This window comes from Myotis nattereri (genome assembly GCF_964212035.1).
Source record: "Myotis nattereri genome assembly, chromosome: 15".
NCBI lineage: Eukaryota > Metazoa > Chordata > Mammalia > Chiroptera > Vespertilionidae > Myotis > Myotis nattereri.
Window position 1 is genome coordinate 17,670,515 of NC_138090.1, and position 20,578 is coordinate 17,691,092.

The 20,578-nt window shown below is 49.7% G+C and overlaps 1 protein-coding gene across 1 annotated transcript in view; it reads left to right on the plus strand.

The window, feature by feature from the left end:
* Positions 1 to 20,578, plus strand: part of HYDIN (HYDIN axonemal central pair apparatus protein) — a 329,140-nt gene that overhangs the window by 294,088 nt on the left and 14,474 nt on the right. The window contains exons 66-78 of the mRNA XM_081108072.1: positions 1,828 to 1,925; positions 2,718 to 2,907; positions 4,323 to 4,535; positions 5,016 to 5,154; positions 6,635 to 6,800; positions 8,612 to 8,759; positions 9,364 to 9,571; positions 10,076 to 10,297; positions 12,292 to 12,461; positions 13,153 to 13,351; positions 15,114 to 15,272; positions 18,671 to 18,948; positions 20,109 to 20,328. Of these exons, the coding sequence (XP_080964198.1) occupies positions 1,828 to 1,925; positions 2,718 to 2,907; positions 4,323 to 4,535; positions 5,016 to 5,154; positions 6,635 to 6,800; positions 8,612 to 8,759; positions 9,364 to 9,571; positions 10,076 to 10,297; positions 12,292 to 12,461; positions 13,153 to 13,351; positions 15,114 to 15,272; positions 18,671 to 18,948; positions 20,109 to 20,328 (2,410 nt within the window). The remainder of the gene's footprint in view (positions 1 to 1,827; positions 1,926 to 2,717; positions 2,908 to 4,322; positions 4,536 to 5,015; positions 5,155 to 6,634; positions 6,801 to 8,611; positions 8,760 to 9,363; positions 9,572 to 10,075; positions 10,298 to 12,291; positions 12,462 to 13,152; positions 13,352 to 15,113; positions 15,273 to 18,670; positions 18,949 to 20,108; positions 20,329 to 20,578) is intronic.

A 20,578-nucleotide genomic window follows, 5' to 3' on the forward strand; every position in this document is an offset into this window, starting at 1 on the left:
GCTGAATTTTGGAGACCAGATAGGAGGTAGCCCAGTGAAGAAGTGAGAAAAAAGGGCCTTCTAAGCAGAGAGAGCAACACAGACAAAAAGAAAAGGGCTGTGACTAATCTTTGAGAATTACAAAAACAGAAATGGAAACCGCTGACATTTCTACTTTGTAAACATTAGTACCTGACTTGGTCACCTCATTTTGCATTTGGTGCCCTTGAAGTGTCCTCTCAAGTTATCATAGCAGCAAACGGCACAAGGAAAGGAGTGGGATCTTCTGCTGATGCCCATTGCACCTGAAGCAGGGATCAGCAAGCTGTGCCCGTGGGCCCAAGCCAGCCAGCCACCTATTTTTGTAATTGGGTTTGCTGGCACAAGGCCATGCCCATTCGTTTCTGCATCGTCCGTGGCTGTGTTTGCACAATAGCAGAGGGAGTGATGGCTGCTGAGACCTACTGCATGCAAAGGCCAAAAAAAATGTTCCTCTCTAGCCCTTTACCTAAACCCAGAATTCTTTTTTGAAGACTACTCCGTGCCACTAAGATTCCTCCACTTTATAAAAATTTCCTTTAGGCTGAAGGCCACTAAACTCACGCATTCACACCATGAACATAAGCCCCCTGAAGTCAACGCACTTGACTTCAGACATACCTGCTGGACTACCTGGATGGGATAATGGAGATCTAATCCCTAAACCCGTCCTAGCCCTCCTCCCCTAAAACCAGGAGAGCACTGTGATCCCTAAACCCGTCCTAGACCTCCTCCCCTAAAACCAGGAGAGCACTGTGATCCCTAAACCCGTCCTAGACCTCCTCCCCTAAAACCAGGAGAGCACTGTGATCCCTAAACCCGTCCTAGACCTCCTCCCCTAAAACCAGGAGAGCACTGTGTTTCTTTCTCTTACACAATCATTTTCTTTCTTTCTTGTTTTTAAGTCCTCACTCAAGGATATTTTTTCCATTGATTTTTAGAAAGAGGGGAGGGGAGGAGAGAGAGAGAGAGAGAGAGAGAGAGAGAGAGAGAGAGAGAGAGAGAGAGAGACATTGAGACATTGATGTGAGAGAGATACATCAATTGGTTGCCTCCCGCGTGCACCTAGGGGCTGGGGGCGGGGGATGGGGAGAGGGGATTGAGCCTACAACTGAGATCCATGCCCTTGACCCAGAATCAAACCTGAGACCCTTCAGTCCGTGGGCCGATGCGCAAAGCAGCCAGGGCCACAGTCATGTCCTTGTATCAGGACCTCATCCTCCTGCTGTCACTGTCTGTGATCAAGTTTAATAGTGATTCCGGAAAAAGCTTCTCTCTCCCACTTCTTGTCTTGGAGCAGGGAAACTTGAGGCAAGAAGAATTTGAGACAAGTATCTCAGCCAGTGAAAGCCTCTCAGGAAGAGGTCAGGTGGCTTCTGAGGACAGGGACATTATTTCTGGCGGGAAGTGATTCACGAAGGGAAGGGGCTATGGAATTTGCACCCCAGGAAGGTACTCGCAGGTGAAACAGATTTTTGTTTCCTCTCTCCTGGGAATTTTCAGGATTACCATGGCACAGGCTGAGAGTTCATCGCATAAGGTGCCAGTGGATGACTTTAAGGGCTAAACGTGGATATTTTCACTTTCAATGGCTATGCATATATTTTGTGTTTTGGAAGGACATGTAATCGGTACATCAAATGCATGATTTCAGATAACATTGCTTAAAACTTGCCTTTTGAAGAAATACTTTAAAAACAAAGTGACTTCACCCAAAGGAAAAAGTAACAGTTTTAGATGTCGGATGTGCCGACAAGACACAATCATTTGCAGCACGTTTCTCAAATGCGTTCCCCCATCTGTGTGCAGGTTGGAGCTGGTTAACACAGGGAGTGTGCAGCTGGAATTCAGCTGGACCTTGGAAGAGACAGCGAAGACTGTCAGCTTTGCAATGCCAGAAAACCAAGGTAAATGCGATGGCAGGTAAAACCTGGGGTGAACGGAGTGCCCGGTTAGTAGAAGAGCCTTGCTCCCTCGGCCCAAGGAGCTATGGAGAAGCAGAGCCGAGGCCTCCTGGTGTCTGTAGAGACAATTGGGCCTGAGACACTCAAGAGCTGACCTCTGCCCTCCTGGGACCTGGACCCTGCCCCCTCCCCACCTCTCACAAGGCCAGCATCCCAGCTCAGGTCCCTAGGAATCTTTCCGATGTTAACCTTTTAGAAGATTACAGTCCCTTGGAGACAATGGTGAAAGCTATGAGCTGTCTCCCCAGGAAATCACATACCTTGCCTGACTTGCAGCTGATGCACATGCAGCACTTTAAAAAAGGGATCCAGCAGGAATAATAACCATTATTCCTGCTTCAATATGGCAGATTCCCAGACCTTCCAAATGGCCCTTTTCCGTGGGCCCTGGATCGTGAACTCCTGCTTTAAAACAGTGATTCTCCAAAAACTATGTTCACTACCCATTCTTTTTGAGGCACAAGACCCACAGGTATCTACTTGGCCCACTCCCTTGGACCAAAGGGAAACAAATTTGAAAGCTTGATGGAATTAATGACAATATTTTTTTCACGAGTCACCTGTGAGAGCTAGGAGTTAATTCCTTACCCCTAGAGCCTAAAGTTAACTAAATCTGCTAGAAGAGGTGAGCTCCCAGACCCCACGGAGGGTCCCTAAGGACCTGCGAGTGGGATGCCTTCTCCTTGTCCTCCCACTGCAAATGCAGAATGTCACTGGCTCTCTGTCTGTCCCCAGGTCCTCAAAAAGATCAGCTGAGCCAGGGCAGCACCGCGGACAGCGCCATGGAACACTCGACTGACCCTTCCCCACTGTCCTTCTCTGTGGTTCCCATCTCTGGCGTTGTGCCAGTGGGGAAGGCTGAGAAGATCCAAGTGAAATTCTCCCCATTGGAGGTTGGAGACTTCGAGAGCACTATTATCTGCCAGTAAGGAGATGTGCTCCCCAGGCAAAGCTCTGCCCCTCCTGTCCCTCTTCTCTGCCACCACGACCACCATTCTTCCCAACCCGGGCCCCTCCACAGCCCCAACTTGCCACATTTCGCTTTGGAAAGATTCAAAGGCGCTAGCTTTTGGAGAACAAGGAGAATGGAGTCTTTTGTGTTGCTCAGCAACGCTCTCTAGACCCTTCTTCTGCCCCACCTCTCTCTTCCTGGCCCCAGACAAAAGTCCACTGGGCAACAAAATAGTTGGCAGCCAGGTGGGTTCCAGTCCTGGGACAAGCATGAACCTAGGAAGGCTTTCTTGAACCTTTACCGATACCAGGTTTCCTTGACTATAAGGTGCAAATAACAATAACACCTTGCAGAGTTCGAGTTAAGACTGAACGAGGTAACTCCCTGAAGCTTAGAACAGTGCCTGGCACACAGTAAGCACAACAAGCATTAGGTGGTGGGGACGGTGGAGGTTGTAGACCTGGTGCATGGTAAGCAAGGAAGAGATGGGGTCCAGACTGAGTTAGAGAAAACCAATCCAATAGCTCCTGGCCATGAGAGTCCCTGATGCGGTCCCCACTCCCAGGGCAGCTCCATGGAGAACTACTACAGAAGGATCCCACGAACCATGGCTGAGTGTGGCAGGGACCTACGTGAGCCATAAGAGCCTCCTGCAGTCACACTGCAGGGACCCTCCTGCACCTGGGCCACCTCAGCTTGGATCTGGGGCTGAAAGTCTGCTTACATCCAGTGTACTTTCTCTGAGGAGCTCAGGATACGTTTTTAGGATCTCAGCATCACTTTCCATATCCCACAAATGCCTCTGAGAGGGCCAGAGGGTACTCCTCTGTGCTCATGTTACAGCAGGGAGATGTTCTCAACCCTGGTGTGGGAAGTACCTCAGTCACACACTTAGGAACACTGAAGAGACCAGAATTCAGGCTTCTCATACTCAGCCTATTCACACATTCATCCACTCAACCACTAATTAATGAATACCCACTATGTACTGGTCAAGACACTGAGGTTATATTGTTGACCAAGATAGAACCAGCCTCTACACTCATGGAGCTCATATTTATATTTTAGTAGATGTAATATTTGTTTCCAACCAACTAAGAAAGCAACAATTGGCTAAAACTAAAAAATAAATAAAAATAACCATATCCGCCCTCACCGGTTTGGCTCACTGGATAGAGCATCGGCCTGGGGACTGAAGAGTCTGGGGTTCGATTCTGGTCAAGGGCATGTACCTTGGTTGCAGGCACATCCCCAGTAGGGGGTGTGCAGGAGGCAGCTGATCGATGCTTCTCTCTCATCGATGTTTCTAACTCTCTATCCCACTCCCTTCCTCTCTGTAAAAAATCAATAAAATATATTTTAAAAAAAAAATAACCATATCCTCTCAGGATTCCCAACCTACTACCTGGAGAGCAAGGCCCAGTCATATCAGCAAAAGGACGGAGCTTCTTGCCCATCTGCCACTTTGAACTGAAAGAGTCGGACTACATCACTGGTCATCGGCACAACCCGGATCTCCGAGGACCTGGTGGTGGGCCTCTGGACCCAAACACCCGGGTGATCGAGTTCACCAGTGTGGGCATAGGAGCGAAGAATCTCCGGTGAGTTGCCTCGGTTTGCATCAGTTGAGTTCATATCAGTCAGTCCTTCTAAAGGACTCAGAGGAAGAATTCAGAGACTTGAGTTGGATGGGTTCCTAGAAGCAGTTTGATACGCTGGGGTTTGACTTGGGAGAGCTGCTACAGTAAGGAAGCTGAATTCAGTCTCCTTAGCTTTGATACCGGGGTGGGGGGCGGGAGGCATTTAGAAGGCATAGAATCCCTAACCACCACCTTGAACATAGAGGATCACTGGGACAGAAGGGCCCTTAGCACCATTATTTCTCCAAAGCCCGGAGCTCCAGCCATACGTTGGGCCCCCACATGAGGTGTGGTTTTTATTTCTACAGTAAAAAAGTATCTGCAACAGTTCTGGTTCCCACGTAGGGGGACCGAGCCAGGGCAGTTAGGTCCTGAGAAAGTGTCTCTTAATCCTCAGCCCTCCCTCTCACTCTCTGCTGTCGATTCTTCCCCCTCGGCCAGGACGTTTACAATCCTGAACCCGACCGCTAGCACCTACTGCTTCCGCTGGGTCTCTGAAGAAATGGAAAGTCTCCAGAACCCTTCAGCCTTCACCTGCCTCACAGAGAAGGGCTGCATCCACCCTGAAAAGAAAGCCGAGGTGTGTGTGTGTGTGTGTGAGTGTGTGTGTGTGTGTGTATGAGGACCGCTCGGCCCGAGGCTTCAATCATTCTATCTCTCTGCACAGCAAGTGTGCCATAGACCAGCGATAGAGTTAGGGTGGACAGCCTAAGGGTGAGTCCATCCACACGTGTTTTTTGAGTGGCTACCATATAGGTTAGGCCTGTGGTCAGCAAACTCATTAGTCAACAGAGCCAAATATCAACAGTACAACGATTGAAATTTCTTTTGAGAGCCGAATTTTTAAAACTTAAACTATATAGGTAGGTACATTGTTATTAACTTAATGAGGGTACTCCTGAGGCTTAGGAAGAGCCACACTCAAGGGGCCAAAGAACCGCATGTGGCTCGCGAGCCGCAGTTTGCCGACCACGGGGTTAGGCAGTCCTCATGGACAAGACAGACCTGAGCTCACTTGGTTGGCCATGGAGAAGCAGATCTCTAGTATTTGGGGTTTAAAAGAATTGAGATGATTAAAGCAGAACAGGGAAGCTGGACACCCACCAAAGCCTGGACACTATGGGACAATGTTATTTTTGTCCAAGGGACTGACAGATGTGAAAGGACACAGATGTGTTTTCACTTGGTCAGGATGAAAGTCAAAACAGAACACTGGCGTCATGTCCCACATCTCAGGCCTGCAGTCTCCACAGTGACACAGGTGAGGGGGTCCAGCTTAAAGAAGCATGAGCTCGCTGGTCAAAACAGATCTGCAGGTCCCCTGTCCTGTAAGTCCTGCAGGGAATCTTAGAGGCAGAAACAAATCCGGGAAACAGAAATCATGCATTCGGCTGCCTCCAGGAAGGTCATACAAACGAATGATGCAGGCCAAGGGCACCCTGACAGGGAGTGCCAGGCAGAGCTGGCTGGCCACAGTGCTTCTCCGGCAGATCACCACCACACAGACAGTGGGCCAGGGTTGCCAACTCTCCCAAACTTCTCGGGAAAAGTCAAAATTCCAAATTCCTATCTGAATCTCTCCATTTGTACATGTCGTCCAAAGACCAGATGTGAATACGGCAGCCTAGCCAACAGAAGCTGCGGATGGTGTAGACCCTGTGGGCAAGCAGGGCAATCAGACAGGACAGCCAGACTTACATGCCCTTCAGAGAGGGTAGAAAGGCAGTGGTGACCTGGTAACATCAGCCACCAGAACCCCAGTGCCGACAAGCCTCTAAGGCAGTGGTTCTCAACCTTCTGGCCCTTTAAATACAGTTCCTCATGTTGTGACCCAACCATAAAATTGTTTTCGTTGCTGCTTCATAACTGTAATGTTGCTACTGTTATGAATCGTAATGTAAATATCTGATATGCAGGATGGTCTTAGGCGACCCCTGTGAAAGGGTCGTTCGACCGCCAAAGGGGTCGCGACCCACAGGTTGAGAACCGCTGCTCTAAGGGCACGTGGGGTAAGTAAACAGAAGTGCCTCTTCCCACTGTGTTCCAAACTGTCTTCTCAGATTATCTTCCAGTTCACGCCTTTGCATCTGAAAATCGCAGAAGCGTTCTGGACTTTCTCAGTCCCCGAGCACAACATCACAGTCCCTTTCCTGCTGGTAGGCAAAGCCTCTGACCCCCTGGTCAATCTGGACAAGTCACACATCAACTTCAGCTGTCTCCTCATTGGTAAGGCTGCCCTGGAGGTTTACATTTAGAGTTGGCATGACCGGTAGGGGAGGGAAGTGGGACCAACCCAGCAATGTGCTCCAGGAGCAGCCTGGCGGGGGGACTTTCCCTGGCGCCTTCTAGAAGCATGCCTGAGGACCTTTCTCACTGTTCACCAAGCCACAAAATATGTACCTCTCAATCCAGTTTCCACCAAGGATGTTCTAAACCCATGCACCCGTGACCAAAGGAAATTTAGGAGCCTTGTTGCAGGTCCTCCTTGGAAGATTCCTTTAGAGCCTGGACTGACTTCATTTCCTTGCAGTTTCTTCAGCCCAGGGCTCTATCCACTGAGCCAAATTGGCTAGGGCTTGTTGAACATTTTTTAGTGGCTTTAGCAAATACAATAAAACAAGAAAATTAAATAATTGGCTAAAACATTGAGGGAAAATGAGACAACACTATCTCATATTGCTGTGTTGATTACTTCATACAGAGAACTTCTAGAGCGGTGGTTCTCAACCTTCTGGCCCTTTAAATACAGTTCCTCATGTTGTGGCCCAACCATAAAATTATTTTCGTTGCTACTTCATAACTGTAATGTTGCTACTGTTATGAATTGTAATGTAAATATCTGATGTGCAGGATGGTCTTAGGCAACCCCTGTGAAAGGGTCGTTCGACCGCCAAAGGGGTCGCGACCCATAGGTTGAGAACCGCTGCTCTAGAGAAAAGCAACACAAATACTAAATGAACAAGACAATTTTTAGTAAGTGGCTGGATGCAGGACAAGTATACCAAAATCAATAGTGTCTCTTTCTTTTCGTACTAAGCACTTAGAAACAAACAAAAAAATTCTATTTAGTGTTGACAAAACCTATATAACATTAAGGATCAACGTAACAAGAACAGCACAGGACCTATATGAAGAAAACTATAGAAATCCTATTAAAATGCCCCTAACCAAGATCTGCATATTTGTCAGTTCTCCCAAAAGCAAATGCAAATTTAATCAAGTTCCAATTAGAATCTCAGCTAGGGTTGCCAGGTAAAATACAGACACATAGTTACATTTGAATTTCAGGTAACAGTGAATAAATTTTAGAATCTGTATGTCAGCATAAGTATGTCCCATGCAACATTTGGGATATACGAAAAAAAAATTTTGCTTCATCTGGTAACCTTAATCCCAAAGGATTAGGGGGGCCAGGGGGCGGGAGGGTTGGGGGGCAGGGAGAAGAGAAGTGGATAGAGTGATTCAAAGTTTTTGTGGAAAAATAAATTCTCTTCAATAGTCAAGGAAAGTAAGAAAAAGCAAAATAGTAATAGCAGCTGCAGTAGTCAGGGCCCTGTCAAGACTCATGACATGCACGAGATCTAATTTAAAGTGTTCAATGCAGGGGTCGTTCCTGTTTGACAAAGGCATGGGCAGAGTTAAGGGGCCTACCAGGGAAGGTGAAGCCCCCTTAGCAAAAGCAGGAAGGCCTTGGGTCTGAAGGAGCAAGGAGGGAAAGCAGTGTCGCCAGGATCCCCGGAGAGCTGGGACGGAGCAGAGGAGCCACCTAGCAGGAGCAGGCAACTGATGGGGTCAAGTTCTAGAGTAAGAGCTGGAGCCCCTCCAGGGGAGGAAGGTCACTCGCAGAGCGAAAGGAAGACGGAGGTAGTCAGCGGCTGAGGAGCTTGGAAGAGGAAAGAAAAGGAGTTGGAGAATCTCTTGGAAGAAGAATTCCTCTCACCTGCCGAGCAGTGTCTGCTGAGATCCTTCCGGAGCAGGCAGGTGGCTGCTCGCCCCGATGCCCGGGCTGCTCCTGAGGGCTGATGTTTCCTCCGCAGGCCGAGAAGTCCGGGAGACCGTGCAGATCATCAACAGGGAGGAGCAGGGCTTCAATTTTGCCTTCCAGGACAACTCCCGGTATTCTGAAGGTTTCAACGAAAGCCTGGCCGTGAGTCCCATGGAAGGCTGGCTCCCGCCAATGTCCAGGTAAAGAAATAGGAAGGCCCCCAAGACTTCAACCTCCCAAAATGGCCGGAGTCCCAGGCCTGGCAGCCAAGAGAATCAGTTTCCCTTAGATAGTAACAATTCACATCTCTCTCCTACCTATTCCCTGTTATTCACTCCCCTGCCGAATTATGTAGTATTGAGAATTTTAAGCCCGTGTTTTTTCTTATATATATTCTTTTTCTTGCTACCTACTATATTTGTAAATCCATAAAGCAATGTCCTGCCTTGCCTGGAAAACCTTCAGAATTCATAATTTGGCCTGGCTGATGTTGCTAGGTGGTTGAGCATTGACCTATGAACCAAGAGGTCACGATTCCAATCCTGGTCAGGGCACATGCCCAGGTGGTGGGGCATGCAGGAGGTAGCTGATCAATGATTCTCTCTCATCACTGATGTTTCTATCTCTCTCTTTTCCTCTCCCATCCTCTCTGAAATCAATAAAAATATGGTTTTTAAAATTCATCATAATGTGAAGTTATAACACCTTTTCCTCAGAGTGTATCTGCTAACCTATTGGGCTCGTGTTCTTTAGCAGGTTGTAGCAGGTGGCCTTGTCAGCTAACCTGCCGTCTTCCCCAACCAGGTTACAAATTGACATTCTCTTCACACCAAAGCAAGAAGGAGATGTGAACTTTAATTTGATCTGCAATGTGAAAAGGAAAGCCCACCCTTTGACCTTAAATGTCAAGGCTGAGGGCTACACTATGAATGCGGAGATCAAGTGCAAAGACAGGACTGGCTTACTCACCCTCTTGACTCCCAGTCAGACCACCATGGTCAACTTCTATGAGGTAAAGGTGTGAGCGGGCCTTGCTCCCTCTTGGTTTCTGCGCTGGCTGGGAAAGCAGTACCAATGACTGTTCTTCTTAGCTGAATCTCTCTGTTTCAAATGCCAGGGAGACCAGGAGAATATAGAAAGGTACCAGGAGCCACTCCATCCTCAGAATGTATATGAGTTTGATGTGAATGTTTTCTTATTTTTCAAGGGATGGAGAGACGGTAGGGGAGGGGAAGAATGCTTGTGCTAAGCAGATAGGCAGGATGTTTGGCTACCGAGGGAGGTCTGAGAACTAAATTGCCCTCTTACTCTTCATATATGAGGGGCCCCCAACACTTCATAGCCTTCGCTGGGATATCTGGCCACATTCACCTAACGATGTTCAACTCGCTAACATCATCTTACATGTCTGTTTTCCCAGGGATATATTCCCCCAACGTGTTACATATCCTGATCCCAGAGGAGTGAACCATGGTTTGCATTCACTCGACATACTGCCCTGTGCTCTGTCTCTCAGGTGGAGCTGAATGAGTGTGTCCAGTGTGAGTTCACCTTTATCAACGCTGGGAAGTTCAACTTCAGCTTCCAGGCAGAGCTCTCTGGCCCCAAAGCCCTGGTGCAGTACTTCGAGTTCTCACCCATGGAGGGCAGCGTGGATGTGGGGCAGAGTACACCCGCCAGCCTGTCCTTCCAACCATTTAAGAAATGTGTCTTGAAGGGCCTGGAACTCAGAATCAAGGTGAGGCCATTGAACACTGTCTAACACTGAACACACTCACAGCATCCTGTTTTGGAAGAAGAATTCTCCTGAGTGTTTCTGGTCTTCTCTACCTGCCAGAAGCCCCTGGGGAATGGCTGTGTTGTAGACAGTCCCATACTCTCTATTAATGGCCTCCACCCAGGTGCCTGGTGATTGTCAACTGAAAAGCAATTAAGCACCCATGCACTGGTATATCGTGCAGCCATTAAAGTAAATCAGGGAGCCTGGGAACCAAGAGGTCACCGGTCTGATTCCTGATCAGGACACATGCTTGATCAGGAATCAGGTTGTAGGCTTGATCCCCAGTAGGGGCCATGCAGGAGGCAGCCAATCAACTATGTTCCTCTGATTCCTCTCCCTCCCTCTCTCTCTAAAAATCAATAAAAAGCATATTTTACAAAATAAAATAAACAAGGAAGATTGATGAGAGGAGGGAGAGAGAGAGAGAGAGAGAGAGAGAGAGAGAGAAGAAAGAGAGAGAAGAAAGAGAGAGAAAGAGAGAGAACATGTACAACATTTTCCAAGATAAGTTATCAAATGAAAAGCCAATGAGTTGTGATGTCAGCGGAGATGGCAGAGAAGGATCTCAGAATAGCTGCTCTTCTGTAGCAATGAGAACACTGGCAAAAACTATCAAAATCAAGTTTTTCAGAACTCTCTAAATTAACCCTTTTACCCTCAGCAGTTTGGCTTTTGGCATCATTCCTGTCATCTCCTGGTCACAAGGCGACCATCCCTCCTGCAGCCCTATGTCTACATTTCAGAGTGGAAATAAGGGGAAGAGCCTGGAGGCAACATACTTTCCCAACAAGACTTTGACTCTTTATTCAAAATACGGCACCTTTTGTTTACATCCCAATGACCAAACTATGTCTCATGGCCACCTTTAGCTGCAAGGAAGAATGGGAAATCATACGTTCTTGTCCTTTTATACCTGACTTATTTCACTCAGCATAATGTGCTCAAGATCCACTCATGTTGTTGCAGATGGCACTATTTCATCTTTTTATGGTTGAGTAGTATTCCACTGTGTATACGGGCCACATCTTCTTTATCCAGTCATCCACTGAAGGACATTTAGGTACCATATGATTTCACTCACATGTGGGACATAAAACAAAAAGCAACAAATGAACATAAAAACCCAAACATACAAACAAAAAATAGAGTGATAGATACAGACAAAGAATGGTGGTTACGAGAGGGGAAGCGGGTAGGGAGCAACAAATAGGTACAGGGGGTCAATACGAGGTGACGGAAGGAGGCTAAACCTCGGGTGGGGAACACACCATAGAGTACACAGATGTCATCAAGTTGTACACCTGAAATTTATATAATGTTATTAGCTCATGTTACCGCAATAAATCTAACTTTTTAATGTTTTAAAAATGGGAAATCAAGTATCTTCACCTGGGCACATTGACAACAGTTAGAGTCCTGTTAATGAGGAAGCCTTGGGAATCAGATATTGGGGAGTAGTCACACCCCTCTGCCTTCAAGATGAAGCATTGCTTCGGGAGCAAAGCAAGAACCAATGTAGAGACTGAGTGCAGAGTAGCCCATCTTGCTCTTCTTAAATAAACCAACTTCTGCCCAGCCAGCATGGCTCAGTGGTTGAGCATCGACCTATGAACCAAAAGGTCACGGTTCGATTCCTGGTCAGGGAGCATGCCTGGGTTGTGGGCTCCATCCCCAGTAGGGGGCATGAAGGAGGCACACAATCAATGATTCTCTCTCATCATTGATGTTTCCATCTCTCGCTTCCTCTCCCTTCCTCTCTGAAACCAATAAAAAATATTTTTAAAAAATAAACTTCTAACCTCTGAGTTAGACTCTCTGCAGATGGAACCTTGGGACCTGTGTGTGTGTGTGTTTTTAAACACTTGACTGCTTCCCTCCTTCACCTGAGGGTTTATGGGCCCTTCCCTCTCACTTCTCCTAATCACACCCCACCTGCCGTTTCCTCCCCACAGATAAGCCACGGTCCGACATTTACGTGCAGCATCTCAGGCTCTGCCGTGAACCCTGCTGTCCATTTCTCATTCACCAGCCACAACTTTGGGAGCTGCTTCATCTACCAAGCCGGGATGCCCCCATACAAACAGACCCTGGTTATCACTAACAAGGAGGAAACGGCTATGAGGTGAGCAGACTTCCCAGAGCCCCCAGATGAGTCTGCAGCTCCTGGTGGGTCCTACAGCCTTTAGGCAGGGGGCGTGCAACCACGACAGAAGGAGAAGGGTCATGGGGATGAGTCAGACACAGGTGGACATGAATCCCCAGTCTCCTTTCCCCACCACTGACACTGATGCTTGGAGAGCCGTGGGCTCCTCCAGCAGGTGTGGCTCAGTGGTTGTGCATCGACCGATGAACCAGGAGGGCACATGCCCCAGTTGTGGGCCCAATCCCCAGTGTGGGGTGTGCAGGAGGCGGTGGATCAGTGATTCTCTCTCAACATTGGTGTTTCTTTCCCTCTCTCCCTCTTCCTTCCTCTCTCTGAAATCAATAAAAACTTATTTTAAAAAAAAAAAAAAAAAAAAGAGCATTGGGCAAAGGGTGATGGGACTTGGAGTTTGAGGCCTGATTTTGCCAGGATCTCATGGTGTTATCTGAGGTAAGTCGCTTGACTTTGCCCAGGAGAATGTGGGCTGGATCCTCGCCAGGTCCTTTTCAGCCCTTAAATGTATGACTGTAGGACACACACACGCAGGGCGGGAAATCCATCAGGACCAAGCTCAGGTGGGGGGCGAGGCGGGGTGGGAGGATGCGGCCAAATCAGTCCCCCTGGGTCAGCCTTCTCAGAACTTAGGCACCTTCCTCCTGCTTGTCTCCAGCATAGATTGTTTGTACACCAATACCACCTACCTCGAGGTGAGCTTCCGTGCGGATGTGATAAAGCCAGGAAAGTCAATGGAGATTCCAATCACCTTTTATCCCCGAGAAAGTATCAGTTATCGAGAGCTCATCCCCTTTGAAATCAACGGGCTCTCCCAACAAGTAGTTGAAATCAAAGGGAAAGGCGCCGAAATGAAGGTAAGAGGAGACCCTCAGACTGGCAGCTTCCCTCCCCTTCCCACCCCCCTTGGCCCACCTGCGTCCACTCCCACCCTCCCCTCTCCCCATCTCCTGCCCTAAGCTGCTCTCCCACTGAGGGGTGAGTTAGCCAATCAGTGAATCATGGATCTTACTCAATTCCAAACTGTACTGTATCGAAGGACAGGCGCCGGAAAAACAGTCTTTTTCTTGGGGAAGTTTGAGGCTGTCAGGTGTGGGGTCCCAAGCATGTCCTTTTTCTCCCACGTCAGGGCATGTTTTGTTTCCAGGTGTAATAGGCAAGACTTGTTTGAAGCAACGTATGCAGACATGTGTCTCAGTCCTGGACATCTTCCCTCGCCACCACAGGGATGCCCATTCTCCGGTCAGCCCCAGCCCCCAGGATTAGATTCGCTGAGGGGTTCCTTCTTGCCCGGTGCTCCTAACAGGAAGGGGATGCTCCAGTCCTGCTGCTCATGCCTTTCTTCCCAGGCTCTGTCTGGTGGGAGTATTTGCATGTAACCAGTTATCGGCCACGATATTTTGAATTTAATTTGGAAAGGTCCGCCGCTTGCGTCTGTAGACGCTTATGGCGTACAGCTGGTCAGCAGGAGGTTTTAGAAGCCTGAAGGTCTTCCAAGAGTCTCAGGGATGCGTGGGACAGGTCAGCAATCAGGAGAAAATGGGAGGAGTGTGTTCCCATGGAGCCAAAGGCGCCCCAGGGCGATGCCACCTGGCCTGTCTGCACCCAAGCCAGGGACGGGCTCTCTTCTGATGTCACAGATTCGTTCATTTGCTCAGGCTTTCATGCACTCACTCGGCGCCCATTACGTAGCAGGTGCTTTGGGAAAACCCAGAGGTGATTTAAATATGTTCTCTGGCTTCCAAGAGCTCACAGGCTGGTACTGAAGATTCGCTTTTTCAGGCAAAATGGAAGCATGTGGGCCAGATACAAAGACGGCTGGAGGGAGCGAGCTCAATGTAGTGACTGGTGGAATGACAGTGACCAGTGGGTGCTGCCCCGTGGGTCAGTGCCCTCCTGGAGGGGAAGGCCCAGCCTGACCGTCCTCGGGTCCAGGCCAATGCTGTGTTCCGAGCTTCAGATGAGGACTTGGAAATGTCCGCCTCTGCTGCAGCCATTTTAGTTGGAATCACCATCCTCCTCACACCCGAGGCTTTCTCTCAGGCCCTCCTCCCGTCCATCTCCGCAGGGGAGCGAGCCACGCGCTCTCACAAAACACACATTCGGTGGGGTCACTCCGTGCTTCATTGTCTTCCTTCCAGAATAAAACCTGACCACCCCCCAGACTTAATCTTCTCAAGTCTCCCCCTCCCTCCCAGCCACTGACCCACCCCCTCCAGCTCAGGCCCTCGTTCCTCCCGAGAGGTGCTCGCCAACCCCACCCCACCCTGACTCGCCCGGACTAGATCCTACCCTTCCCTTAGCTCTCAGTGTAAACATGCCTAGGGAGGAGGGGGCGGTCCCCAGACCCCCATCTACCTCAGTCCCCTGTAATGGGCTCTCCAGGTGCCCTGAGCTTTTCCGTCACGTCTGTTAACCCAGTTGTAATTATGTCATTGTTGTTTAGTGGGCATTTTATGCACGTAAATGTTATTGAGCGAGTGAAGGCTCATCTAACGTGAAGACTGGGGGACACGGAAAGCGAGGGACCACCCTTGGCTCCCCCAGGTAGATGTGGGATATTCATTTTTCTCATTAACTGACAAACCCTCCCTCCCTGCTCTCTTTCTCATCCCACAGATTTTAGTCCTAGATCCAGCCAATAGGATCTTGAAGTTAGGAGCTGCCCAGCCAGGGCAGGTGGTGAAAAAAACGGTTTCCGTCATGAACAACAGCCAGGCCCCGGTCACATTTAGCCAGTCGGTCCTGTTCTCGACTCCAGAACTCCGGGAGCCTAAGGTGGGTGCCCGGGGCTCCCAGTGGCCTCTCCATGCTTCCCTATGACATGGACAACCAGGCTGACATCACTAACAGTTCACAGTTCTCCCGCACCTTCACTGTGCCAAGACGTGCTAACAGCGTTCCATGTGCCGTCTCTGATCACCTTCACAGAAACAGTCCAGGGTCCGTGCTTTTATTATGCTCAGTTCACATCCAAGGAAAGCGAGGCTTAAAGAGGCAACATCCCTCTACAGGGCGAAGCAGAAGGAGTGGACTTGATGGGAGGCAGTAAATTCTAATCAATAAACACAGATCTTCATTGCAGACAATTTGAAAAATACAGTATAGAAAATCATAAAGGAAAACATTTTGCCCATAATCTCATACCCAGAAATAATCACTTAACATTTCCATGTCTATCTTTCCCGTGTTTTTCCTACACATTTTTTTTACAAAAATAAAATGACAATGTTCGTATTATTTTGAACCCATCTAGGAACACATCATAAATATTCTCCCTGCCCTCCAATGCCACATGCTCACTGCTCCCTCCATTATGTAGATAGACCAACTGTCTATTTCTGCTCAACTCAGGTGTTTCTAACGCTTTCTGTTATAAGCAACAAGGTCATGTCCATGCAACCAAAGCTTTGTGTGCATCCATGGCTCCCTCTCATGGCAGACTCCTAGAAGAGGGCTTGTGGGTCAAGAAGAAGAATGTGTTTCAGTACCCATCACCATCTGCCCCTGAAAGGGTGTCCCCTCTGCACGCTTCATCTGTGTGAGATGCACCCTTATTCCTAAGTCCATGTCCCAAGCTCCCTGGAGAGAGGAGCTACCAGTCCCAGCTGCCTGCTCCCCATCTTACAGTCATCAGTATTTGGGTGGCCCCTTGACCATAGACTAGGTGTGCTTCATTCATCCCAAGGGTAAATGTATCCATCCCCTTACATTTACTCAGTAAATATGTGTGAGGTGCTAAAAATATAAAGATGTGTCTTAACTTGGGCTGCCCTAGCAAAGTAGACTGGGTGGCTTACACAGCAGACATTTATTTTCTCACTAGAGGCCCGGTGCATGGATTCATGCACCGGTGGGGTCCCTTGGCCTGGCCTGCGGCGGGCGATCAGGCCAAACCCGGCTCTCTGATGTCCCCCGAGGGGTCCCGGATTGCGAGAAGGCGCAGGCCAGGCCGAGGGACCCCACTGGTGCACCATGGGGGCCGGGGAGAGACCTCGGGAGGGCTCCAGGGCATGTCCAGCCCGGCTCGCCCAGTCCCGATCGGCCAGACCCCAGCAGCAAGCTAACCTACCGATCGGAGCGTCTGCCCCATGGTGGTCAGTGTGCATCATAGTGACTGGCCGAACAGTCGGACACTTAGCCTATTAGGCTTTTATTACATAGGATAGTTCTGGAAGCTGGAAGTGTGAGGTCAGAGTGCCAGCATGGTCTGCTTCTGGTGAGGGCTCTCCTCCTGGCTCAGAGGCGGCCACCTTCTGGCTGTGTGCACACACAGCAGAGAGCAAACAAGACTGAGATTTCCAGTGTATCTCATCCCATCAGGAGGGTCCCTCTGTCATGGCCTCATCTGAACCTAATTACTTCCCAGAGGATCGGAAGAGGGGCGGGCTGCTCAGAGGAGGGCTGTACTGAGTTTTACAGGATGGAGAGGCAGATGGGGGAGGGTGTTTCCAGCAGGCAAAGGTGTACCGGCCAGAAAGAGCCGGTGCTTCTGGAAACCCAGATGTGCTTCAGTGTGACAGGAGCACTGTGGACCACCTCGGGGATGCAGGACACAGAAACACTGGCTGTGAGAGGCCAGCCAAAGCCAGAGACACAGTGGGTACCTCCACCCAGGACCCCGTGTTGCGCACTTTGCCATCCAGAGAAAGAGGGCAATAATCACTTAACATTTTGGTGCCTGTCTTTCCACTAATAAGGCTTCGCGCGCCTCATTAATCCAAGTTAGAGTCCTGGTTTCCAAGAGGTCGGCCCTCACAGTTTGCCTACCCATCTGCTTCTTTGGTTGATCAGACACAAGCTGCCAGGGACCTGTGCTGACACCATCACCTGGGGGTGGCTTCCAACATCGTTGTGTTTTGAGAATGTGCTAGGATCGCTTTGCTATTGCAGCCTCTCGGCCCGTTATCTCACGCCCTGCTGCCTGGGTCCACCTGCTGGCGACTGCCCAGCTCTGGACCAGAGGGAGCTCAATGTTGAAAAGGGGTCTGGCTTCCTTAGAGCTGATTTTGATTTGCCTTTACCAGGACCAGCGGGGAGAAGGGACCACACAAATTCAGACAGCGGCTCTCCAACTTTAGAACTCATGAGTCACCCAGGGCACCTTTGAAAGTGCAGGTCCCAGGCTCCTCCAAGGACCCTGATCCAGCCGGCCTGGGGCAGGGCCCCGGAATCTGCATTGTACCCCGCACAAGGAGCTGGGGAGCGCTCCTCAAAGTCCACAGAGCGCTGAGTGTTACTGCCTCTTCTGTTTCCTCCAGCAGAGAGCAGTGGTTCTTTGCAAGGGGTTAGAAAGAGAATTAACATTTACTGAGTGCCTATTACGTGCCCTACATTTTATTTTACTTCTTTAAAATATTTTTATTGATTTCAGAGAGGAAAGGAAAGGGAGAGAGAGAGAGATAGAAACATCAATGATGAGAGGGAATCATTGATCCTTTGCTTCCTACACACCCCACACTGGGGATCGAGCCCGTAACCCAGGCAGGTGCCCTGACAGGGAATCAAATCATGACCTCCTGGTTCATAGGTCAACGCCCAACCACTGAGCCACACCAGTTGGGCTGTGCCAGACATTTTATAGAGATGATCTAGCTCAGTGGTCCGCAAACTCATTAGTCAACAGAGCCAAATATCAACAGTAGAACGATTGAAATTGCTTTTGAGAGCCAAATTTTTTAAACTTAAAGTATATAGGTAGGTACATTGTTATTAACTTAATGAGGGTCCTCCTAAGCTGGCCTTTGCTAAAAAACGTCCTCAATCTGATTGAAGTACGTTCGCTGAGGTCGACCCCTTCCAACTCTCCCATCCACACTCGTCTTGTATACTTGTTTCGTCTGTCTCCTTTCCGAAAACCGACTTCTGCGCATGGGCCACGAAGTTTCAATCGCACCGTACGTGCGCGCCCGCACGTGGTATTTTGTGAAAGAGCCACACTCAAGGGGCCAAAGAGCCGCATGTGGCTCGCGAGCCACGGTTTGCCGACCACAGATCTAGCTGAATGAGTCACAGGAAGTTTAAGTCACTTGTCAAAGATGGCACAGCTGGTAAGAGAGAGCAGCAGTGAGATTTGCCCCCTGGGCTGTGACAACCCCAGCAGCAAGACCTCCAGGAATGGAGGCCTCAGCAGCCCCCTGCCCTCAGCTGCTGAAGCTCACTGTCCTCTTGCCCAGGTCATCACCCTGGTACCCTTCAACAACATCACGCTGAAGCCCAAAGAAGTCCGCAAGCTGGAGGTCATCTTTGCCCCGAAGAAGCGTGTCCCCCTCTTCTCCGAGGAAGTGTTCATGGAGAGCATGGGGCTCCTGCGCCCCCTCTTCCTGCTCAGCGGCTGCTGCCAAGCCCTGGAGGTCTCCCTGGACCAGCAGCATATTCCCTTCGGACCAGTCGTGTATCAGACCAAAGCCACGCGTCGCATCCTCATGCTGAACACGGGCGACATGGGTACAAGGTAGGAGCTGGGGCAGAGCGCTCAGACCCTGGGTCGGATTAGACACTTGTCCTACAGGTGTGGCCACTTTTTATTTCTTCGCTTTGCTTTTTACATCTCTTTCCTGCCTTCAGAATGTGGCGGTGGTGGCCTGATGACTAAAATGAATATTCTAGAACATTTGCTCAGTGCCTGTTAGATGCCCTTTGCATGGCTCATCTCATTTAATCCCAACAATTCTACGAGACCAATACTATGACTGATCCATTTTACAGACGAGAAAACTGAAGTTAAAAGAGATTAAGTACCTTTTCCAAATTCCCACATTTAGCAAGAACTTACCAGGCGCAGGGGCAATGCTGAGTATTCTTACATAGAAGAGCCCATTTGACTGTCCCGGGACCCAAGGTAGGTACTGTGTTGTCCCCATTTCCCAGGTGAATTTGTGGCTCAAGGAGGTCAGACAGCTTGCCTGGGGTCACACAGCCAGGAGGTGGGAAAGACAGAATTGGAGCCCAGGTGCACCTATGGCAGCTCTCCTTGCCACGCTCTTCCCACTTCCTAGCAGGTGCCCAGCCCAGTCACTACTCAGGCCTGCCACCAAAGCCGTGCGGGCTGCACACCGCACACCTGCCGGGCACCCCTCACACAAACTCGGTGCGGCAGCCCTTGCACTGGAAGCACATTGGGCTGCACTGTCCACCCTCTGTCTCCTGCCCGGACCAAATGCCAGACCACAGAGTGATGACCACTCAGAGCCGTCGCATCCCAAGGCCACCAAGAGCAGGTGCAACTCTCCCAGGAAGGGATCATCTCCACCCTCCTGGATCTGGCCGGGGAGGCCGTGCAGGGAGTGGTTAGGGCCACAACCTGAGGAAGGCTCCAGTCCTAGCTCAGCCACTTGCGACCTTGAGTGCACCCGTGGAAACATGTTCATGTGTATGTCCCTGATGCAGCCCCTTCCCATCCTGCTCAGCTCTGACAGGGAGCCGAGTTACCTTACCCAGGAGGGACCTGGACCCTGCCCGCCGCCTCTGCTATACCGAGCAATCTTTCTCCTCCCAGTCCCATGGAGTCCACAAGGGGTGCACCTCCAGTCTCTTGTTCTCAGCAGCATTGAGGACACCCCCAGGACATCCCCTAGTAAGCTGTCTTTCTTGTCTCCTTTTGTCTTGGAAAAGGTTTAAATGGGATGTCAAAAAATTTGAGCCTAATTTCTCCATCAGCCCAGAAGAAGGCTATATCACTACAGGCATGGAGGTTTCTTTAGAAGTGACCTACCACCCCACAGAGGTGGGCAAGGAGAATCTCTATAAAAACCTGCTCTGCTTCATCCAAGGAGGCCCTCCTCTGAGCCTAACCCTGTCTGGAGTCTGCGTGGGACTACCTGCGGTGAAAGAGGTCAGTAAGTGCTGCCCACAGAAGGCCATGGCCAGAGTGGACCTAGCAAGCCCCACAAGTGAGCTCAGCCAGGCCTTCCAGAGACAGAGGCTCTGTTCAAATAGTCCTCGGTGCCCACCTCAAATATTCAGACCTGCCCCCGCCCCCACAGGGCCTTTGCACATGCTCTTTCCACTGCTGGAATGTTCTTTTTCCCTCTGCATTCAGTTAATTCCTATTCATTCTTCAGCTCTCAATTCAAGCATCACAT